Raw genomic sequence first — 21,419 nt, forward strand, 5'->3', positions numbered from 1 at the left:
GGTTGAGCCATACTCCCCAATCTTCTTAACCATGACCTTGAAGTATTCCAACCTATTCAAGAAAGTAATTTACTAATGAGAAGGGGACTAGGATGATGAAAACATGAATGATGAATTGGCAATGATCGATTGCACTTACCTAGCCGCTTGAAAGGCAATGTGGTCGTGGAAGAAGAAGCGGGCCACCGCCATATCCACCTCCTCCTTCAACTTGGGGTTCCAATTCTCCCCAAGTGTAGATTGTCGCTGTGGGTCACATAATGATTGAGAGGCCGTGGAGATGGAGGGTGCCGGCATCGTGGATGGAGTAACATTCCGACTTGATGGTGAAGGTGATGGGTGCATGATCCCGATCCACCACATGACTCCATTGTAGAGGCTTGAGTTCCTCTCCCCATCGTCGCGGGATCCACGGCCACTCGTGGTGTCCTTCTTGTCGCTTCGACCGCTTCGTAGACGCTAAGCTTGTCAAGAAGTTCCCGTCTCTTCTCGGGTGTGACATTCGTGCAAAACCTCACCTCATGCCCACTCTTATGCAAGAGGTGGGCTCGCACTTTGTCGGCGCCACCCGTTCGCCGGTACGGGCAAAGCTTGCATACCCATGGCCGAGAACCGCCTCCATGAACGGATGTGATGTAGTTAACCTCCTCCCACCATGTCCTACGAGAAGCCCCGGCACGTGAGGAGGATGCCATGGTTGAAGATGGCTTGACTCTTGAGCCTTGAGGAATGAGAGAGAGAGAGAGAGAGAGAGAGAGAGAGAGAGAGAGAGAGAGCCTTGAGGAATGAGAGAGAGAAAGAGAGAGAGCCTAGAGGCTTGGAAGTTGGAAGACTCAAGAGGCTTGAGGGAGAGAGAGAGAGAGAGAGAGTCTAGATTCTAGAATCTAGATAGTAGGGCGGCGGCCACCGGGCCTTGTGTGAGAGCCTAGAGGCTTGGAACTTGGAAGTTGGAAGAGAGAAGAAGCTTGAGCCTTGAAAGCTTGAGCCTTGAGAGTTGTGTGTGCTTGTAGCCTTGTAGAGGCTTGTTCTTATATAGATAGGCAAGAGAGAGAGAGAGGAAAGCCTCAAGGGCAAGAGAGAGAGAGAGAGGGCCAAGCCTCAAAGGCTCAAGGCTCAAGGGCCAAGGCCCAAGGCCAAGCCAACAGCCATAAACGGCTAGAAACGGGAAGTGCAATGGCCAAAAACGGCGAGTGCAACGGCAAAAAACGGCGAGCAACGGCTCTCTGCCGTCCCCTCACAGTGCCGTCCCCGACCGACGTCCATCCCTGCGCCGTCCCCTGTGAGAAACGTGCCGTGGGGGACGTCCCCGTCCGTCCCCGTCCCGAATCGCCGTCCCCGCGTTCCAAGCTGCCGTCCCCTCCATCCCTGTGACTATGGTCCAGAGTATCTAGGGGATAATTTCGGAGATCGACCTGTCCGTAAAGTCTCGGAATCTTTCGGAACTCGCAAATACACTATCGTTCCTTCAGAGAACTCTCTGGGTGAACGATGTCTATTAGAATAAAATCTGTCTCGGTCTTGAGCACTTCTAATAGATTCCTTCGCCACTTGTAACATTTCTTACATATCTTGCAAAAAATTACGAAATCAAAATCTTGCATTAATTCAGTCCAACAAGCTTTCCTTCCTCTCAAATCGTCCGCATCACACACATACTTGATTGATTGATGATCAGTCAATACCACAAACTTGGAGCCATATAAATAATGTCTCCAAACCTTGAGAGCGTGAATCACAGCATAAAGCTCCTTCTCAAGGGTTAGCCAACGAGATTGAGTGTCGTCTAGCTTTTTACTTTCAAAAGCAACAGGTCTACCATCTTGAAATAGAGCACCTCTGATAGCATAGTCACTGGCATCAGTTTCAAGAACATAAGGCCGACTAGGATCGGGTAATGCTAAGATAGGTGCTTCCTTGACTTTATCTTTCAAAAGTCTGAAGGCCATATCCAAATCGTTATTCCAAGTGATAAGCTGATTTGACTTACGTCCACGACCTTTCAACAAGTCGGTCATCGGTAGTGTGAGCTGAGAGTACTCTCGCATAGATTTCCGAAGAAAAACAACAAAACCGAGAAAAGAACGAAGTTGTTTCACTGTTTGCGGTATAGGCCAGCCCAGAACCTTTTGAACTCGGTCATAGTCAATGCTCAATCCATCTCTAGTGATCTTGTGTCCCAAGTAAATGATGTCTGTCATGAAAACTCACATTTCCTTAAGTTAGCATATAGTCGATTCTGTCTTAAAATAATTAAGACAATCGTGAGGTGTCTAACGTGATCCTCAAGAGTACGACTATATATCAAAATATCATCCAGAAACACAACCATAAATTTTTCCAAATGTTCACGAAAAAGATCGTTCATCATTTGCTGGAAAGTGGCTGGAGCATTGGTTAACCCAAAAGGTAATACGAGAAACTCGTAATGGCCATACCTAGTCCAAAAGGCGGTTCTTTCGACACGCCTTTCATGAATACGTATCTGGTGATAGCCAGTACGTAAATCTATCTTCGTGAAATATTTCGCTATTACTAACTGGTCAGTCAGGTCATCTGATCTAGGGAGAGGATAACGGTTCTTAATTGTCATCTTGTTCAATCTCTTGTAATCTATACACATTCTCCAGGTGTTGTCCTTCTTTCTCCTAAGCAACACAGGTGTATCCCAAGGTGATTTATTGGACGGATCTGGCCCATCCTCAAATAATTCTCGAGTTGTTTAGCCAACTCATCTTCCTCAGCTTGGCTCATCCTGTAAGGTGGAATACTAACAGGGTGAGCACCAGGGATCAGGTCAATACGATGATCTACTGCCCTTTCAGGTGGTAAGCCCGATGGCAGTTCCTTAGGAAATACATCTTGAAACGAATCAAGTATCTTCTGTAATTCTTTGCTTTCAAATACACTTAATTCATTGACATCCATAGATCGTATGAGAAATGAAGAAAGTGGAATCAATATACAATGGAAAGCAGTATACAAAGAAGAATCCATTATATTACCAAAATCAACTGTATTTACAAGAGGTCCCTGAGAGGGATGTATACAATCACCTAAGATACTATACTGGGTGTTCCTATGTTAAAAAGAAAAAATATGACTAGACCAATCTATCTGGACTTGAAGAGTCTTAAACCACTCAATCCCTAATAACAAGTCTACATGTTCTAGGTGCATAATATAGCATTCCAGAGTATCTTTGTAGTCCTGAATCTCGATCGGTAGCATCTCCACCTTTCGATTCCATACTTGCCGACCCGCAGGTAGGCGTACCTCATAGGTATGATCGCTGGGCGTTGTATCAAGACCCGATTTCTGCACAAGTTTGTAGTTAACAAAGTTGTGTGAACGGGTCTAGAAGAATGTGGATTCTATGGCCATTCACTTCTCCATAAACTCGGTGAAGATCATGCAAGCCAAAAACTTTAGAGTTGAACAGACGATCAGAACATGTACTAGGGTGAGAAAGTACAGTAACTTACGTACCTATCAAAGACAACTGGTTAGCTGCCTTTGGCTTGGGTCCTGAGTTGTGGTCTTTGCACCGTTTTGCTTCGGACACTCGTTACGCATGTGTCCTTTTTCTTCACAGATGAAGCAACGTCCCTCCTTCTTTAGCTTCAAAGCCTTAAGGAGACGTTTCTTCTTCGCTGGTGTCGAAGTTGAATTCTTTGAAAGTTGGTCCGAAGACTTTCACCCATTGGTGCAGAGAACTTCCTTTTGTGCTTGTTCCCCTGCTCGGTAACGGGTTTAGACTTGGAAGAGACCATTGTATCATCATAGATACGAGCGGAATGAATGGCCTCGTCCAAAGTTTTGCATTTGTTATTTTTAACCTGTAAACGGTATAAGTCGGGTAAACTGGCTACGAAAAATCCCAAAAGAGTTGTGGGATCCATCTTCGTAGCTTTCATCTACAAGTCTCTAAATTTCTGGAGGTAGACCTCATAAGTGAGGTTTTGCGAGGTCATGGTCAAAGTAGTAAACCGGACAACATCATAATCATCCTCCTTCTAGAGGAATTCTTTCTTGAAGACGTCTTCGAACTGTGCCCAAGTCCTTGGTTTAGGGTTCAGTTCCTTTCACCAAAGCAAAGCTTTGCCTGAGAGGAAACCTGCTGCTAATTGGATCTTTTTTCCATTATCATATGGATGAAACTGAAAATGGACTTGCCACTTATGTAGCCAAGTGTCCACTATCTCCTTGGTACGCTGCTTTTGCTTGCTCCCAAACTTTTCTGAAGTAATATTGGGGCCCAAAGCAGATGCCAAGGTATCCATATCCGAAAGAGTAGATAGGGTAGTGGTCAACAAAGAGATGGAGTTCTTCAAAGCCTGTATCTGCGCGGCGATTTGTGCGTGACATTCCGAGGAAGAAGCTTCGAGAGCAACTTTAAATTCTTGGAAATCTGATTTTCACACATAATCGTCGAAAAGATTGGCATCGGTATCTTCCGTAGCTGGCAGGCCTTCAGATTCGATAAGGGGCTCCAACTCGGATTCTTGGGTCGATATCTTGAAGAGGCAAGGTGAGAGAAAAAATATCTATCTTGCACAAGGAAAGTGCTAGAGAACCTGAGAGCTTGAGAGCTTGAGAACTTGAGAGATGTGTGGCAAGAAACCCGCTTAAGGGAAATTTATAGGCTTCCCCAAAAGCTAACTGTAGCTTTTGCTTTTTATTTTTTTTATTTTTTTAATGATATATATATAAAGAAAACAGAATATATATATATATATATATATATATATATATATATATATAATACTTATTAAGCAGTAAGTGGGTTTTTTAGCCCTTTATTAAGGTTTAGCCAAAAAAAAAAAACGAAAGCAAGGTAGCGTGGCATGGGTCCTTGTTTTTTATTATTATTATTTTTTAACAAAAGCTAAAAATATCGAAAGCTTTTTTTTTCTTTTGATCCGGCGACTGCTTTTCTCTGTAGGAATCTTAGCGCCACTCGTTGACTGCTCTTTGCGCTCGCTTGCAAGCGCCAACTGGAGTGCCTGGAGTGCCGCTATGCGCAAACCTGCCTGTCTGTGTGCGCCGCCTGCTTGCCAGTGTGAACTGTCGGACAGTATGTACCAGCCCGCTTACCTGTGCGAAGGCCGCCTACGCCTGCCAGCGCAAAGCAGCTCGACTGCTTGCATATAGTCTGGCTGCCTACGAGCACTGGCCCCGCCCGCCTGCCTGCCTGTGTATACCAGCCGCCAGCGACCAGTTATCCACCTGCCTTGGCTGCGCATACAAGCTTCTTGGCATGTACAGGTTGTGCTACCACCACCCAGGCATCACTTCTCTCTCTCTTTTAACAAACAACAACCGACTCGCTTTTTCTTTTCTCTCTCTTCAAACTGTTTAAACAGTTCAAGAACATACAGCCCTTCTTCTTGCTAAACAAACAACCCTTTCTAGACCACAATCTCCATCATCACGGGTTCCTATGATGAAAAAGCACATACTTAATCTGAGAAACAGCAGTATGCAAATAAAAAACAGCAAGCTTCTCGAACTCATACCTTTTCTTCGATCTCTTTTTCTCTACCTACTGACTTGCTCGTTCACAAGGCATGCTCTGATACCACTGTCAAATCCTCGTAGGATCTCCTCGTGGAATGCTCCTGGTACATGACTCGAAATTTGCAAACAAACAAGACGGGGGTGCAGGCCTAACTCACCTCCCAACCTCGACAGCCGTGGGCAAGCCCACAAGACTTGGCTGTCCCCACCGAGCCACAAGCTGAGCTAACTAGATGGACGTACCGACCCCCATACCGCCATGAAGCTACCCTCGCGGGCCTCGAGACTGCTGTCGGCCTCGGCTGCATGAAGCAGGTGCACGTCTTCACTAGATCCAGGTTCCTGACCATAGAGCTCTCACAAAGACACGCGAGACTCTATATGACTAATGACTAACCTTGGCCACCCTTTTATAGGCTCTTGGCCGGTCATCGGGCGTCGACACTTGGGTGCCCGCCCGTCTATACTTGGGTGCCCGCCCGTTAGTCTATCCCTAACTCAGCTCGCCATTCAGCCTGCCTAGCTCCAAGCTTCCCCAAACCTCGAAGCTAGTCTTGTGTGCGTGTAGCACACGGTAGATACACACTGTGCACATGACACATGGACTGCCAGGAGATCTTAACAGTCAGCCATAGACCAAGTTTTCTCAAAGTTATGTATTGAAGGGCCCATGCATCAAGAAAAAGCTTTCTCAGTTGGTCACAACCAATCTCATCAGACAAATTCGAGGTAATGCATAAGGGCACGTGCCACATCTCGTTACAGTGCTCTTATAACAATAATAAGGCTTAAGTCATGATTGGACTCTCGATAGGGCTGCCTTTGCAGGGGAGATAGGCAGAGTTCTATTTTCTCTCTCAATATGAAGTTTGCGGCAAGGTCCTAATGGAGTGATCAAACCAGTAGCCATAACCTGTTCTAAGTTGCATGCAATGCTAGAATGTTGTGGTCAATTGTTGAAGCATGAACAATTGATGAGTGCTCAATATATCGATGACCAAGTTTTCTCAACAAAATGACAAGTCATGTATTGAAGGGCTCATGCATCAAGAAAAAGCTCTCTCAGTTGGTCACAACCAATCTCATTAGACGAATTCATGGTAATGCATAAGGGCATGCGCCACATCTTGTTAGAGTGCTCATATAACAATAATAAGGCTTAAGTCATGATTGGACTCTCCACAGGGCTGCCTTTGCAGGGGAGATAGGGAGAGTTCTATTTTCTTTCAATATGGAGTTCGAGACAAGGTCCTAATGGAGTGATCAAACCAGCAGCCATAACCTGTTCGAATTTGCAGCTGCAATGCTAGAACGTTGTGATCAATTGTTGAAGCATAGACAACTGATGAGTGCTCAATATATTGATGGGAAGATGAACAACAAAAGCTTTTTAACCCTTTGTGTGTTCCATACATGGCTGCTGAGTCAAAGTGGATTTGATTTCAAACTGCTGTAAGTGAGCCTGAAAATACTGCCTCTACAAAAGCATGCAAGTGATGGATGTCCTTTGGCCCACTTCATATGAAACTTGAGGCTGTGAACACTATGCCAAAGTATGTGCATTCTTTCCCTATCCCCATGGCCTTCAACTGTAACCGCAGTGCAGGTCGCATGAAATACTCAAAATACTTGATTAAGATGCGCGCGCACGCACACACATGCAAATGAAGCATAGATGCAGCTAGCAATCCTATGTGTATGCATGATGTGTTATGTATGTTGTACACCACATTGAAGCCCCAATAGTGGGCCGCCACACCCCGGCGGCCCTCTCTTTCCGTCCTTGGGAATTTTATTCCACAAGGGAATCCAAATACAAAAGCTCAGCGGATGCTCGGTGAAACTCTCACCCAGAGCACCAATTTTCAACCAAAGCGCATCACACCCTACTAACCCAACTTGGGGCCCAAGAGCACACATCAAACCAATCAATTATGGATTCCACAAGATTCTTCTTACCACCAGGAAGACAACTAGATCACACTGGAGTAGATGGCAATTGCAGCAATCAGTGGAAGCTGACCAACCCACACCCAAACTTATGGGCACTGTCCACACCCAAAAGAACCCAAAAACTACCCGGCACTAGTGATCCTGGTCCATCCAACAAGAAGACCACTTAATGAAATAGTCCATGCTGCTGAAACTCCACACGGCTGACATCAAAGCGAATCCCATCCGTATAGCTCTTTGATGCCAATGTACAAGAATGACAAGGCATTATGTCCTGTTATACAACAAGGGCATGGCAGTCTGCACTGCTCTTGAAATCAACGCTTGGCCCTCTAGGCAGCCCAAGGATTCGACCATTAGCTAGCCTTCAATCCGTACAATATCTTGATTGTATTTTGTACAACACTAGTACCTACCGTACCATAGTCGTCATGGTACGAAAATACGATACCGTACGGGAATTTTCAGTACGATATGAAATTTTCGGATACCGTACAATAAAATACGGTTGACCTGCTCACACTGCCCACACAGCCTTAGCTTCAAGCTTGAATGTGAGGGAAGGTTGGGGGGGGGGAGGAGTCTACAGTGCTTGAGGAGCCAGAACATGGAGATGTGTCTCTCCCAGTTGCATCTCCCAATTGTCTCCAAAAAAGAACCTGCATGGGTAATGCAATACCAAAGGTCTCCCAGTGTAGCGTTTATGACTAAGGAACCATCCTTGCACAAATACGAGCAGTGCATCTAGGGTGATAGGTTTAGGGACTCCTCTCTAGATCAAAATGGCCATGTCCAAATCTTCTCCCTCGTACATAACTTGAGGATATGACTGTCTAGCCTACCTATACCAGGGATCTCCAAGTGATGCAGCAAGATTCTCTCATCCTACCAATCAAGTATACACTACCAGTCTACCTTGCCAGATTTTTTAGGTCTCTCAGCAACCCCATATGGAATACTGAGTGGACACGAAAGTTGCGAAGTATTACTTACGGGCATTTGGGATCTTCGTTAAGCAGGATTTCTATATTTTTTTTAGCATTTGAAATTTTTTTCTCAAGGTGGGGGGGGGAGGGGGGAGATCCATACCGTACGATAGCGTATAGTACTGTATGGTACAAATGGGTTCGTACCGGTACGAGAAACAACTATGTGCTGTACTAGCCCCCTGACCAGCTTAACGAGCCCTTTAACCAGCTTTAACATCCCTGAGACGAATTGTACAAGTCCGTTGACCTGCTCACACTGCCCACACAGCCTTAGCTGCCTGTTCACACCGTCTAGCACTCTATTTACACTGTTTAAGCTGCCCAACAGCTTGTTTACAGTCCAGCAACTTTTCTAACCTGGCCAGCAATCTGCCCGCCATGCCCAAACTCCATACCACCTCTGGAGTTTGTATGCACGTCAGTTAAGTGAGCGTGCACATCCTTACAGCGTGCCTGGCTGTAAACCTCATGGAGAACCTCAGGATTAGCATACATGAAAGAGTGGGAATTTGGGCTGGTCGATCAGCCTTAAATATGTCTTGGTGTGCTTTTCCACAAATCCATGTTGGTTTTCCCCATAACAAGTCACTAAAGGTGTGCTTTTCAAGTTTGTCAATAATAAACCTATTAAAAAAGGTAAGCATGAAAAAATAATAATATTTCAGAGTGTGAAATTAATACAAAATAAAATAAAATGATATTTCTTTGGCTTAATTCTCCTATCTTGCCGAGTCTGGCACTAATTTTCCAAACAGAAAGCTCTTGGGAGATCACAGACTCCATATACCTGCAAATGACAAACCACTCTTGATCTTGTCACACACAGCGATGATACCATGATCAAGACGTTGTCACACAATCCTTATCACCATGAATCGGCCCCCTGCGACTAGGTGATGTCTGGCCTAAGTCCATGCTCAACAGGGCTAGTCCACCCTCAGCATGGTCAATCTTGCTCTAGCTACACACGGCTTGCTCACAGCAGGTGAACAAGTCTCTCCAAGTCCAACTTGGGATCAAGCCTCCTGGTTCAACTTAGAAACCGGCCATGATGCTTCTGGAACCAACTTAATCAAGCGTCCATAACTCTGCTTCCCTCGGCTTCCACGTAGGAAACCTTCCCCACGCCAATTCAGGTACTTGCCACGGACCTCCAAGTTCAATAAAGAATTCCAACCAAACAAGTACATCCATGCATAGGCCACCTTAATAATCTGACGGTTAAAAATTCCCTTGCCTCCCTGGCTTCATTTCCAAACTGTCTTCTTCCAAAAGTTCCACGTCTTTAGAACTCTTCCAATCGATGTACAGCCCTAGCTATGCCTTGGGATTAGCAGTCAACCCTAGAGCAGCCTGAGGAACAACCATCAACTTCCTAGGAGAGTATGCATCATATCTGCCTTCATGTGCTCGATCAAGCAAAAATCAAGATCTCTGAGTGTAGGACAGTTTTCACATGAGGGTGAAAAACCCAAGCTTTGAAATGTAACCATGGCAGGTCGCGTGGAATACATAATGAATCTCAAATTTAACTTAATTAAGCAAATGAAGCTGCAGCTAACAATTTTGTGTGTATGCATTGTGTTGTGTGCGCCATCATACACCACACTGAGGGGCCATGTACACCTGAGCCCCCCCTCCTCTTCCTCCCCTTGTCCGGAACTTAATGGAATTCAAATACAAAAGCTCAGTGGGCGCTCAGTTAAACTCTCACTTAGAGCACCAATTTTCCAACAAAACATTGCACCTCCTTGGTAACTTAACTTAGGGCCTAGGAGCACACATCAAACCAGCCAATGATGGGTTTCAACCAGGCGTTTCTTGCCATCACAACTGTAACTAGGTCACACCAGAGTAGCCAGCGTCTTTGGACATAGGCACCTAAACCTATGGGCACGGGTGGGAATTGATAAGTCCACACCGAAAATAGCCCAAAAACTACCTGCACCAATGACTAGTCCATCCAACAACAAGACTACTCACTAAAACAGTCTAAATGAAATTTAAGATAAAAGAATATTTATTGGCATAAATATCACGTCTCAGCATTTCTTGGCCCACGTGAGTTTTTTATGAGCTTCACTATTGTTCCCTTTATTTGATCTTTTGCAATTCCCTTCTTTTGATGCAGGTCTTTCGTGCACGCTTGCATTAGTGCGGATTCCCTCATGGGAAAAACTCACATATCTGCTCTGTTTTTTACCTTACTGAGGACGATGAGGCCATGGAAGGGGCTTATTCAGAGCAGCTGCTGCAATTTTTGGGAAAGATAAAGCAGATCAGCCATTGTTTGTCTGTGTAGGTAAAGAGAAAAGAAAGCAGAGTGAAAAAAAACCCACACATAAGTTTAAAAACGCTAGAAAGATGCCTGCGCTTTTCTTTTCTTTTTTTAAGCCCTGCTTTTCCTCTGCTACCTGATAAAATAGGACGCTTCTCCTATTAAAAAGTACACATCCATCAAGTGCCTCCCCTCTCTGTCCATCGATCATTGTGCAGAGACGGCCACTGCCCCTTGCCTTGGTTCAGACAACCAGATGGGCCTGCAAACCCGCTGGGTCTCTTGTTGACACTCTTCTGCGCTGCACTTGGGTGGTGAAGACGTGTTTTCACACCTTCGTTAGTTAAGGTTTTGGGTTTGTACTCAAGGCTCTTCACATGCACTTGTTCAGGCTTTGATTTGGGGTACCGCCAAGCGGGATGGAATGCCATGGGTGCCCTGTAGCCGCCCACAATCTTGACGCTGATTTGGACGTGAAGAAAAAGCACGTAGGGGCAACTTCCTCTAGAGTGACCTATGCATGTATTGATTCGCACATGGCGAAATAACTGCATTAGAGTACAGTCAAATTCGTCAACTTTTACATGCGCCGTTTCTGGGCTGAAGTCCACGATCTCGAGGCCGCCATTCTCCTTGCAATTGTTTGACACATTCCCTTCTATGTTGGATATGCATTGATGTGAATTCAGTCTTTATACATTTTAGCCCAAATGGTGCCTTTGAGTGCTGGCCTTTTTTGAGCACAACTAGCCGAGCTGCATCATTTTTTAAGCTGACCACTCCTGCTTGTCCACAGTACTCTGCCACTACCTGTCCTGGTATGCCAATAGTGTCTCTACTTTAAGCAACCAAAACCCTTAATTTTTGAGGAAAATACAGAGATTATTTTCTACATGCTAGCAGAGGCAATGTTCAAATGGCTTTTCACAGCACAAAAGGTAACTACCTTAATCATCAGAGCAGTTTTCTCTCTTCTTAGAAGCTTTCCCTTTATTGGAGATTTGATATCAGCATTGCTGATTATCATTACAACAATAAAATGCACAGGATACCTGCAAACCGGGCCAAAAAGCTTGCAAACTGTTGAATAAAGGCCAGACCACCACTGCAGAGTTCATGTTTACCTCCAAATACCTGATAAGCCATTACCAACCACTTTAGTAACAGCAACATCTGCAATTTTATGTATTTAAATTCTCTTTGTATTTTTAATGATATCAGCTTTAATGCTATTTGATGTAAATGATCTGGGAGAGTAAGTGCTTCAGTTGCCATAAAATAAGCCATTCTAAGAGAGTGAGCGCCCTGCCTTGCCCTGCAAGTTTTGAATCTTCCTAAAACCAACATCGTGTGCAGAATCCCTCTGAGAATGTGAGTAGAAATTTTTTTAGCAAATGTTAGCGATGCATTCAGTGAGAGGTGAGGTGACATCTTCTATAACATTTAGGCATTTTTGCCTTCCACACTTGCCAGCTATGCTACAAACAGCTCCCAAACCGTGTCATCCATACAAGAAAATACTGTGTATCTTATAAGAGGAACTAAATCTTTGCTATATATTCTTGCATGACCCTACTAAAAGCCTCTGAGATCCTACGCATGGCATCTGAGTGAGTGCTCCCCACAAATGTGTTTCTCTACATGGTCCATGAGCAGTGTAACCTTTTGTAAACTTTGATAGGCTTCCTGCATACTCTAGAAGCAGGTTTGAGTAATCTCAACCTCAATATAGCATCCTACAAAAGGAGAGACTGCTATGACTACTTTCTGAGTTCACCACGTGTGCCTGTGCATGAGAAAACACAGAAAGTAAGTGTTTTATAAACCACAATTGTCACCTAATAGAATTTTTGTTGTCCTTGGTTTGAAGCCCAATACTCAGCCCTGTTACTCCCCATAATGCCAAAAGCTGAAGGATCAGGAAGGGATTGTAGTGTGGGAGCAGGAGGAGCACCCGGCACTCCCAATATAAACATGACTAACTGAATAAAATATTATCCCCTGAAAGTCATTAACCATCCAGCTCACCAACTGAAGAGGGTAAATGTTTTAGCATGTTACCCCTGTTTAGTCACAAAAATGGTTGCCATAGCTGCCCCTCAAGGGCAAGGTGAGAGAATTGGCATAGCAGACCCTTCAGGTGCAAGGTGAGAGAGAAAAAAAGAAAGAAAGTTATATTAACGTCTTCAAAAGGCCCATGAAAACAAAATGATGTGTACAGTGTCCATGAAATCTCGTCATGGATGAAATAAGAAAAAGCAACAGTAAACTAAAACTGAAAACTGAAAGCTAAGATCTCAGACTCTAAGATTATACAACATGAAAAATCTAGATCCTATTATGCCACATATAGGGTACAATAAGTGATGGGATATGCCGATATGGGAGAGTTGAATAAAAACAGTCAATCAACCCTATATGCCTGGCAAGGGCCCATCCAGGATGTCCATCATGGGTGATACAACAAGGCTAGAGAGAGAGAGAGAGAGAGAGAGAGAGAGAGATTGTATTAATGTATGAGATTGAAGGTGGCCTCAGATTGAATCAGTAGTACAAAAATATTTTTCAAAGTGAGAAAGGTGACGCAGGACAGCAAAAGTAAAAGTTGGATGACTAGTAGTTTATCCCTTGCAATGTTTCTCGACAATGGAGCACCTCCTTGATGAAGGAAGAGAGAAAGAGAGAGAGGGAGGGAGGGAGGGAGGGAGGGGTTTTAAAGAAGTTAAATTCTTAAGCAATGACAGGGTCTCATGCTTGTCTTTCAAATTTTTTTCCCATGGATCTGTATCTCATGGAGCCATTGTATTACTCTTTGGTCTCATAGACCTTTGAGGTCTTCTGATGACGTTAATTTAACCTTTCGTTCTTTTTTTATTTCTCTCTCTCTCTCTCTCTCTCTCTCTCTCTCTCTCTCTCTCTAGTGAATAGTTTTGATTTGTTCTATTTTATTTTCCGTTCCATGATGAGATATGCCATGGACATTATTGTATCACTTTGGTCTCATAGGTCCATTGGGCCTTTAGTAGATGCTTGGAGCCTTCCGTAGACATTAATATCACTTTCTTTCTCCACAATGTAAAGCTTGTTAACATAATTGCAAGAAATTTTGCAGATCATAAAATCTTACCATGGGTCATTGTAAAGGTATTGCATAACAGCTCTATAGGCTTCATTGAAGATGTATAGATACTCCTCATCTCCCAACAATAGATATGCCTAGCAGCAAGCCAGCAGGCTCGATTAGATAATTGAGAAAACAAAAAAAATGACATTAGTATTGGAAGAAAATGGGAGCACAATGGAATGAACTTATTATTTCTCATGGTCCAGCTGTTGAAGACATCTTCACAACTCAAGTCATCGAGTCGTTAGAAGCGCAAAGAAATCAAAAGGCACTTTACAAAGGATACACCTCCAATTCAGACAATAAACTTAGCTTTGTAATTTGCTATCGATGTAGCTGAGTAGCTCATTATGAAAAAGCATAGAGATAAATGAGCGAGTCATTTTTTCATTATCTCATAAATGACAAAATATTCAAACGGACAGAAACGGCACACCACGAAAGGTTTTGAAAATGCCAAAAAATGAAAAAGTAAACACCATATAAGCCTGCTACCTGTTAAGGTAATTCTTCTAATGCTAAATATAGATTGCTGATGCACTATCATTCCCTATGCAAATACTAGTTCAAGACTGAAGACACTCGCAGCATGATTGCCATGAAAGTGGCTGCCAAGTACAACTCCTCATGCTACATAAACATTGAAATGATTCCACACGAATATGGCAAGGAAAAAGTTGAGAGAAATAGAGGAGAAACATGGGGTGGATCATAATAAGGAAGAGATGGCAAGGAAATTTGAGAAAAATTAAAACCTAGAAGAAAACATGTGTGTGAAAAATCTTGAAAGGAGAGAAGGAAATGAAAAATGAAAATAGAAACGGACACAAACACGGAGACTCGAGAGAAACAACATTTCTGCACTTCTGGCTAGAAAACGACCGTTTTATGATCCTGTCACACAAATGCTCACACCGTCTTCTGTATCCTGAGTTTCGTGAGTTTAGCAATCCACTTTAATACTTCAAACTTTAAAGAGATATGAGAGAGAGATATGAGAACTGTACACCAGATTGGGTCCCGAATTACCCCCACTGAAGGGCCCCCTATCCCGATAACGAGATAGTATTTGCTTTATTTCTTTAGAGAGAATGACTGTGGACTGTAGATAAGCCAAACGCAAGATCTCGGAGGATCAGAGATTGGCTGAACTGTACACGGCCGATGACCTGATCTCGAGCCTATGCACTCTTCCCAAGGGCATGAGGAAGGGCTGCACACCTGAGGCTGAGAAAAGGAGACGGTGGACTGTTCTAAGCTATGTTAGAATGCTGTAAATGCTTATGAATACTGTGTTACCTTCACCAGATGACTGTTGCATGTATGGATGATGCACAGAAGGCAGGGAACTGCTGTAGAACTGATGCAAGACTGAAAACGCAGGCTGTACTGCTGCTGGACAGAAACGCAGGTGTACGGCTGCTGCTGGACAGAAAACGCAAATGACTGTACGGCTGCTGCTGGACAGAAAACGCAGGCTGAATTCTGGTGTTGAACTGAGGCTGGACTGTATGCTGAATCAGGGCTGATTTGATGCTGAATGCAGGCGACTGTTCACATGCAGAACATGCAGGAATCTTATGCTGATTTGGGGCTGATCTGATGCGCTTATGGCTGTAGGGCTGCTGAAGATGCATGCATTGGAGAACCAAGGTTGGCTGAAGCAAACTCAAGCACTCCAAGGGCTGGATGAGACTAGTCTAGTGCTGAAGGCAAGGAAACTCCTAGGGCTGAGGAGGAAAGCTCTTAGCACACTGAAGACTGAATGAGAAACTAAGCCCTATGCAAGCCTATTTATACTAACTGGAGGTTGGTCAAGTTGGCTGGTCATTTAATAAAGTTTATATTTATAAATGACAAATAATGCAAATAATGCTAAATAAATACTATAAAATATGGAAAAAATACCAGATAAATCCTAGTAAATTCCCTAAGGCTTCTGGGATGTTCTAAATGATGCACAGGCATATGAATGCATAATATGCAGGATGCAGAGTGCTTTCTGATGCAAACCCTAAGGCTTCTACTGACTCTACATGCATGAATGATTCTCTCCAAGTGGGTTAAGGGACTTGACTGACTGACTGACCTGCGAAGGCTAAGGAATGACCTACGTAGCTCGTGCCTAACTTATCCTGGACTGAGGATGTACAATGGGGTCACGGCATGCGACAAATATCATCCTACTCGGTTCTAATACTGTACAACTGTTGCACTGCTGATGATGAGTCATCTTGTCACCATGCACTGAGTGCAGAGTGCATGTGACATACAGTGGTTCTCACATCATGGGATAGACATTGAGCGGTTGCCACCTTTTCAGTATGATCAGTCTGCTCCACGGGGTTACCTCTCTCTCAATGAGAGGAACAGAGTGATGAGAAAGGACATATGGCAGCGCTACATACAAGAGACATGGACAGCACCAGAGAGCCCACTACCACCGAAGATGCTGTATTACAGAGACCACTTTATGAGCATCTCACGGGATGGGTTTATACAGCGACCGCGGTATATGGATGTATACATGCCACACAGCTCTCGCGTTGCTATTGGATAGCTACGAGTCTCATCACATCAGCTAGAGATAGAGGCTGGGAGAGCGGCACGGGTTCCCAGAGCCGAGCAGATATGCAGATTGTGCCGCGAGGAGGTGGAGACTGAGGATCACTTTGTATGTAGATGTAGAGCCCACCAAGGGGTCAGAGATAGTTATGCAGGATTGTGTGAGGAGCACTCTTCACTACAACAGTTGATGGAGGCCTCGGACCAACAAACAGCTTGGCAGACTACGACTAGAGCTTCATAGTTCTCGAGAGAGACTCCTCACAAGGGGTGGGAGACAGTCCCAGCTCACAGATTTGTCCAGAGAGCTATGCCACTGCCAGCAGCTGATGTACCACGTGGGGTGACCGCACAGAGAGCAGAGGAATTGAGAGCCAGGAGGAGACCTAGACAGACTAGACACAGAGCACCCCGACTCCGTCACCGAGAGATAGCAGCTATCCGGATGAGACACCAGATGGAGACACAGGAGAGGCTAGCTCGCTTTCATTCAGACTCAGGGTACATGTTCACGCCACTCACAGCCTCAGCATCGGCGATGTATGATATCTTATATCCCTCCTATGGCACTGGATGGAGTTAGACATAGATCTCCATAGCATGCTTGTACTACCCCTTCAGCATATAGAGATGCATCTTGCCTTAGCACTCCATCCACATCCCCACCCCCCTTTATATTGTTTGTATATGGGCTCCACCGATCCATGATGATTCACAGTTGTATCCAGGCACATGCACACTTTTTCTTTCCTTTCTTTCCCTTTTCTTCCGATGACCGGAAGAACACAGTTGTATTATTTTTTGTCTCATAGGCCGACTTTGGCCTCTCGTAGACGCTCTCCCTCTCCCTCTCCCTCTCGCTCCCTCTCTCTCTCTCTCTCTCTCTCTCTCTCTCTCTCTCTCTCTCTCTCATACAGTTTACATATAGTGGAGAGCTTGTGGAGTATGTTACCTCATATGTATACCTTGGGATCACTTTTCTTGGACCTCAGTTCTCGATGCGGTAGGCGGCCGAAACTAGATTGATGAGGGGATATGCAACGCTTGGCTCGCTAGAGAGGCAATGCTCAGAGATATAGTTTCAGGAGCCGAGGACGAAGATTTGGCTATTTGATACTCTAGTTACACCTGCCCTACTATATGGTGCCCCCATATGGGGTCCCAACTTATACCACAAGTCGCACCGGCTGAGAGTGGAGACTACCAGATATGGGCCCAGGGCGGCCGCACCAGCGGACAGGATATGCCAGCTCTGTCACACAAGGCCCGAGACAGAGATCATTACATATGTCGATGCCTTGTATACTATGAGTTGGGGGGGGGGGTTCCATTGCCTCTTCCGAGCTAGGTTCGGACCACTTTCCAGGATCATGGACTTCCTGAATCAGAGATGCCTGGGACTTTTTCTTCTAGAGCTCAGTAGACACAAGGAGTTCTTAGTGAGATCCAGATCAGTTGTACTTGCTCGAGGAACAGCACAGAGAGCTCTCGCCGACTTCTTCCATACCAGCACTCCGAGGGCCGATCCACCCATCATACCCAGACCACAGGCTAGTGCAAGAGCTTGGCCGAGAGGTGTGACACTCAACAAAGCCACTGAGTTATGCAACGCTCGACACCCTAGACCCCATGGCCACGCCACCAGAGGAGGATCCAGGCCATCATCTCCTATCATCGCAGGACCTTCTCGCGCCGGCTCAGTTTTATCACCTTAAGCACCATGTCACAACGGCCCATGAGAGATGTATTAGGGTGATATGAGAGCTCTCTGCTCATGTACCTAGATCAGATTTTATAGTTCTAGACTTTTGTTATCTTTCTTTATTACTATTTTGTACCCAAGATGATGTACCTTTTTTTTTCCGAGGAAAGATCCTTTTATTAGTTATATAAAAAACGCCCGTAGGGCTACAAAAGATCCTCTCCTGCTCATAAGAAAACAGAGCAGAGAACAAAACAAGGCAGCCAGGGAGACTCTCCCTAGGTGCTGAAAAGTACAAGCATCAGTACAAAGAACTGAGGAGCTATATCATACAATAGGAGGGGGGAAAAGCCAAACAGGTGGCCTGTAGTGCCAACGGGGGGAACCCCGCGTGTAAGTATAGAAGGGGCCACTGTGCCAAGTGGTGTGAAAAGCCTGGCGCCACAAGATCGCCTCATCCGAGTCGCCCCGGATGCGGTCATACTGTCCTCGCAGGGTGTGGATCAACTCCTGCCAAATCCCCCGAACAGTCTCTGCTGGTGGCTCCAGTCTCCCCTCAAAGGCCCTGAAACACCGGGCCCTCCAGGTGAACCAGATGGTGAGGCTGCTGAGGAGCTCCCATCGTAGATCCCTCTCCTGTGTCCAGCTGGCCGACGAGAAATCCGCTGAAGGAACAAGGCGAGGCTAGCCCCTAATGAATCTGATGGCCTGGCTGTCCTGCTCCGTCTCATAGCCCATAGCAGGCCCTGACGAAGTCGACCAAGCAGCGGCACCCCACGTATACATACCCTCTGGAGAGAGGGGGGCCAGAATGCGCAGCATCCGCAGCCAAATCTGCTGCGCCTGAGGGCAGTCCCATAGGCAATGTCTCTGCGTCTCCAGAGGGTGGCCGCATCGGACGCAGGCCGCCGGAAGACCGCTGTAGGCAAGCCAGGTGCCAACTGCTAAGTCCCTGTGGGCGACCAGCCCACTGGAAAGTCGAGATCCTGCGTGCCTGTCGACTAGCCCAGAGCCGGGTCCAAAAATCCTCCACGAACTCCTGTGAGAGTCCCTGTAGCCGCCAGTGCCCCGATGCAGCTGGAGAGACCATCCTCCTCGCCGTCAAAATATGTCGCCCCAACCGAACAGTATACTGGAAAAAGGTGATCTCTGTGGCCTCAAGGGATGCATAAGGATCATGCCACTCATACTCACCAGGGTCCCACTGGAGCCAGGCCAAGGGGCGCGCTGCATATGCCCATATGCGCCAATCAGGGAGCACATCTGCAGGGTCTGGGTCAATATGCCACTTCCGAGAAGCGGCGGCCACTACCCGTATCCTCTGAAAGATGCACTTTGCAACCAAAGACGACTCCACCTCCACTCTCTGAAGTCTGCCCTCATCCTGGATCTCATAGTAGAGGCATCTGCCATCCTCAGTGCAAGCTCTGACAGCAATCAGGATCTCCAACTGTGTAAAGGCTCCCATCCACCGTGGGGCCACTAGCTCGAGAGGCGTGAACCACTCCTCTGTGAGTGCCTCCTGAATGTCATCCCTCATAATCAACCCCCCTACCAATCTCCAAAACTACGTGCTGGGCCTGCCGCCAATGGTCCCCAGGCTAGACGAGGCTGAGAACCCAGCATATGACCCTGCTCTGTGCGAACCGCTGGGCTCCAGATGAGTGGCTGTCTGGCCCGCTCCTCAACACAAGGAGGAGGTCTCTGAGAGAGCCCCGGTCTCAGCAACTCCCAAGCTCTCAGGATGCTCAAGGCAAATCTGTCCTCCCATCCTCTACTGAGGCCTGTCCTCCTCATCTCTATGAAGATCCATCGTATCTCTGGTGCCCAAGTGCCCCCTACTGGGGGAGCCCGAGCCTGCAGCCGCTGCAAAAGAAGCTCTTTCCAAGGCTCAGCGCTTGGAAGCAGCCCCCGAACAATAAGCTTCCCCAATAAGGCTCTACTCTGATCAACTGGATCTATAATGCCCAATCCTCCCTGGGCCAGCGGAAGTGTAATAACTGCCCAAGCAACCTTTGCCCGGGCTGGCTGACCATCCCGCCCAGACCAAAGAAAGTTCCTGATCAGCCTCTGTACCTGGCTGATGCAAGAGCTCGGGAAGATCCAGCAAGACGTAATGTACCACATGGTCGCTAAAAGCACCTGATTTGCCACCACCACTCTCCCAGCCAAGGATAGCCGAGCTGTACTCCAATACAAAAGCTTCTTCCGAATGCTCAGAAGAAGCGGGGCAATCTGCTGCTCAGGTGTCAAATCTAGTCCAATCTGGCATCCCAAATATCGCACTGCTGTGCCAGGAGGAATCCATCTAAAACCCGGGTCTGGGCTCCATGCCGGAGTGGGAGCGCTACTGATCCAAAAGGCCACTGTCTTGCGCCAATTGATCAATGCTCCCAAAGCTGCACTAAAAACCTGGAGCGACTCCTCTACCCGATGAAGATTGGCCTCCTGGCCATGCAAAAATAAGCCCGTGTCATCAGCAAACTCAGCATCGAGTAGGTCCTCCCCCCGCACTGGGAACTGGAGTCCTCTCAAACCAACCTCCTCTGCCGTCAGATACATGCTCATAGCCTCAGCAAAGAAGAGAAAAAGAAACGGGACGAGAGGACACCCCCTGACGGACTGATCTGGTCAGCTCAAAACTCGGCCCCCGTCCTCTTGCAATCAGCACCTGGCTACGAGCTGTGGAATACAAAGCCGCCACCCCTCGAATCCAACTTGGCTCAAAGCCCAGGCGAAGCATAGTGCCCTCTAAGAAACCCCAATCGACTCTATCGTATGCCTTCTAAAAATCGAGAAGCATCACGACCAAGTCCTCCCCAAGAAATCTAGCTCGGGCCGTCGCCTCCCAGAAGGTGAAAATGTTGTCAAGGATACTACGCTCCTTGACGAATCCTGTCTGGGTAGCATGAATCAACTCCCCCAGGAAGGGCTGGATCCTCAAACTCAAGGCCTTTGCTAAGACCTTGTAGACAGTATTGAGGTTCGTAATAGGTCTCCAATGCCGAATATCATCTGATACTCCCTCCCCCTTGGGGATAAGAAAGATCAAGCCCTCTGAAAAGCTCTGTGGCATCACCCCAGTGTCCAAAACATACTGAAAGCCCCTGCGGAGGCCTGGCCCCAAAAGGTCCCAATAGCGCATAAAAAAGGCAGGCGTCAATCCGTCCTCCCCTGGGCAACTATGGCGCGGGAGGACCCTCAAGGCCTCAGCAAGCTCAACCTCTGAAATAGGCTCACCCAGAACTGTACGCATACGATCTGTGACCCTCCTCTGCACATGGGCCCACA

The 21,419-nt window shown here is 46.2% G+C and overlaps 1 protein-coding gene across 8 annotated transcripts in view; it reads right to left on the reverse strand.

The window, feature by feature from the left end:
- Positions 1-21,419, reverse strand: part of LOC147611807 (Glycosyl hydrolase family 47 protein) — an 89,073-nt gene that overhangs the window by 16,009 nt on the left and 51,645 nt on the right. For all 8 annotated transcript variants that reach the window (XR_015263594.1, XR_015263595.1, XR_015263596.1 and 5 more), the window contains 2 exons: positions 13,865-13,953; positions 11,790-11,871 (listed from right to left, as the gene is read on the reverse strand). Coding sequence is in view for 3 of the 8 variants with exons in the window: in XM_086783650.1 (XP_086639776.1) it covers positions 11,790-11,871; positions 13,865-13,953 (171 nt within the window). In the remaining 5 variants the exon portion in view is untranslated. The remainder of the gene's footprint in view (positions 1-11,789; positions 11,872-13,864; positions 13,954-21,419) is intronic.

This window comes from Cibotium barometz, chromosome 46 (assembly GCF_041138505.1).
Source record: "Cibotium barometz isolate CiBa-2024 chromosome 46, ASM4113850v1, whole genome shotgun sequence".
Lineage (NCBI taxonomy): Eukaryota > Viridiplantae > Streptophyta > Polypodiopsida > Cyatheales > Cibotiaceae > Cibotium > Cibotium barometz.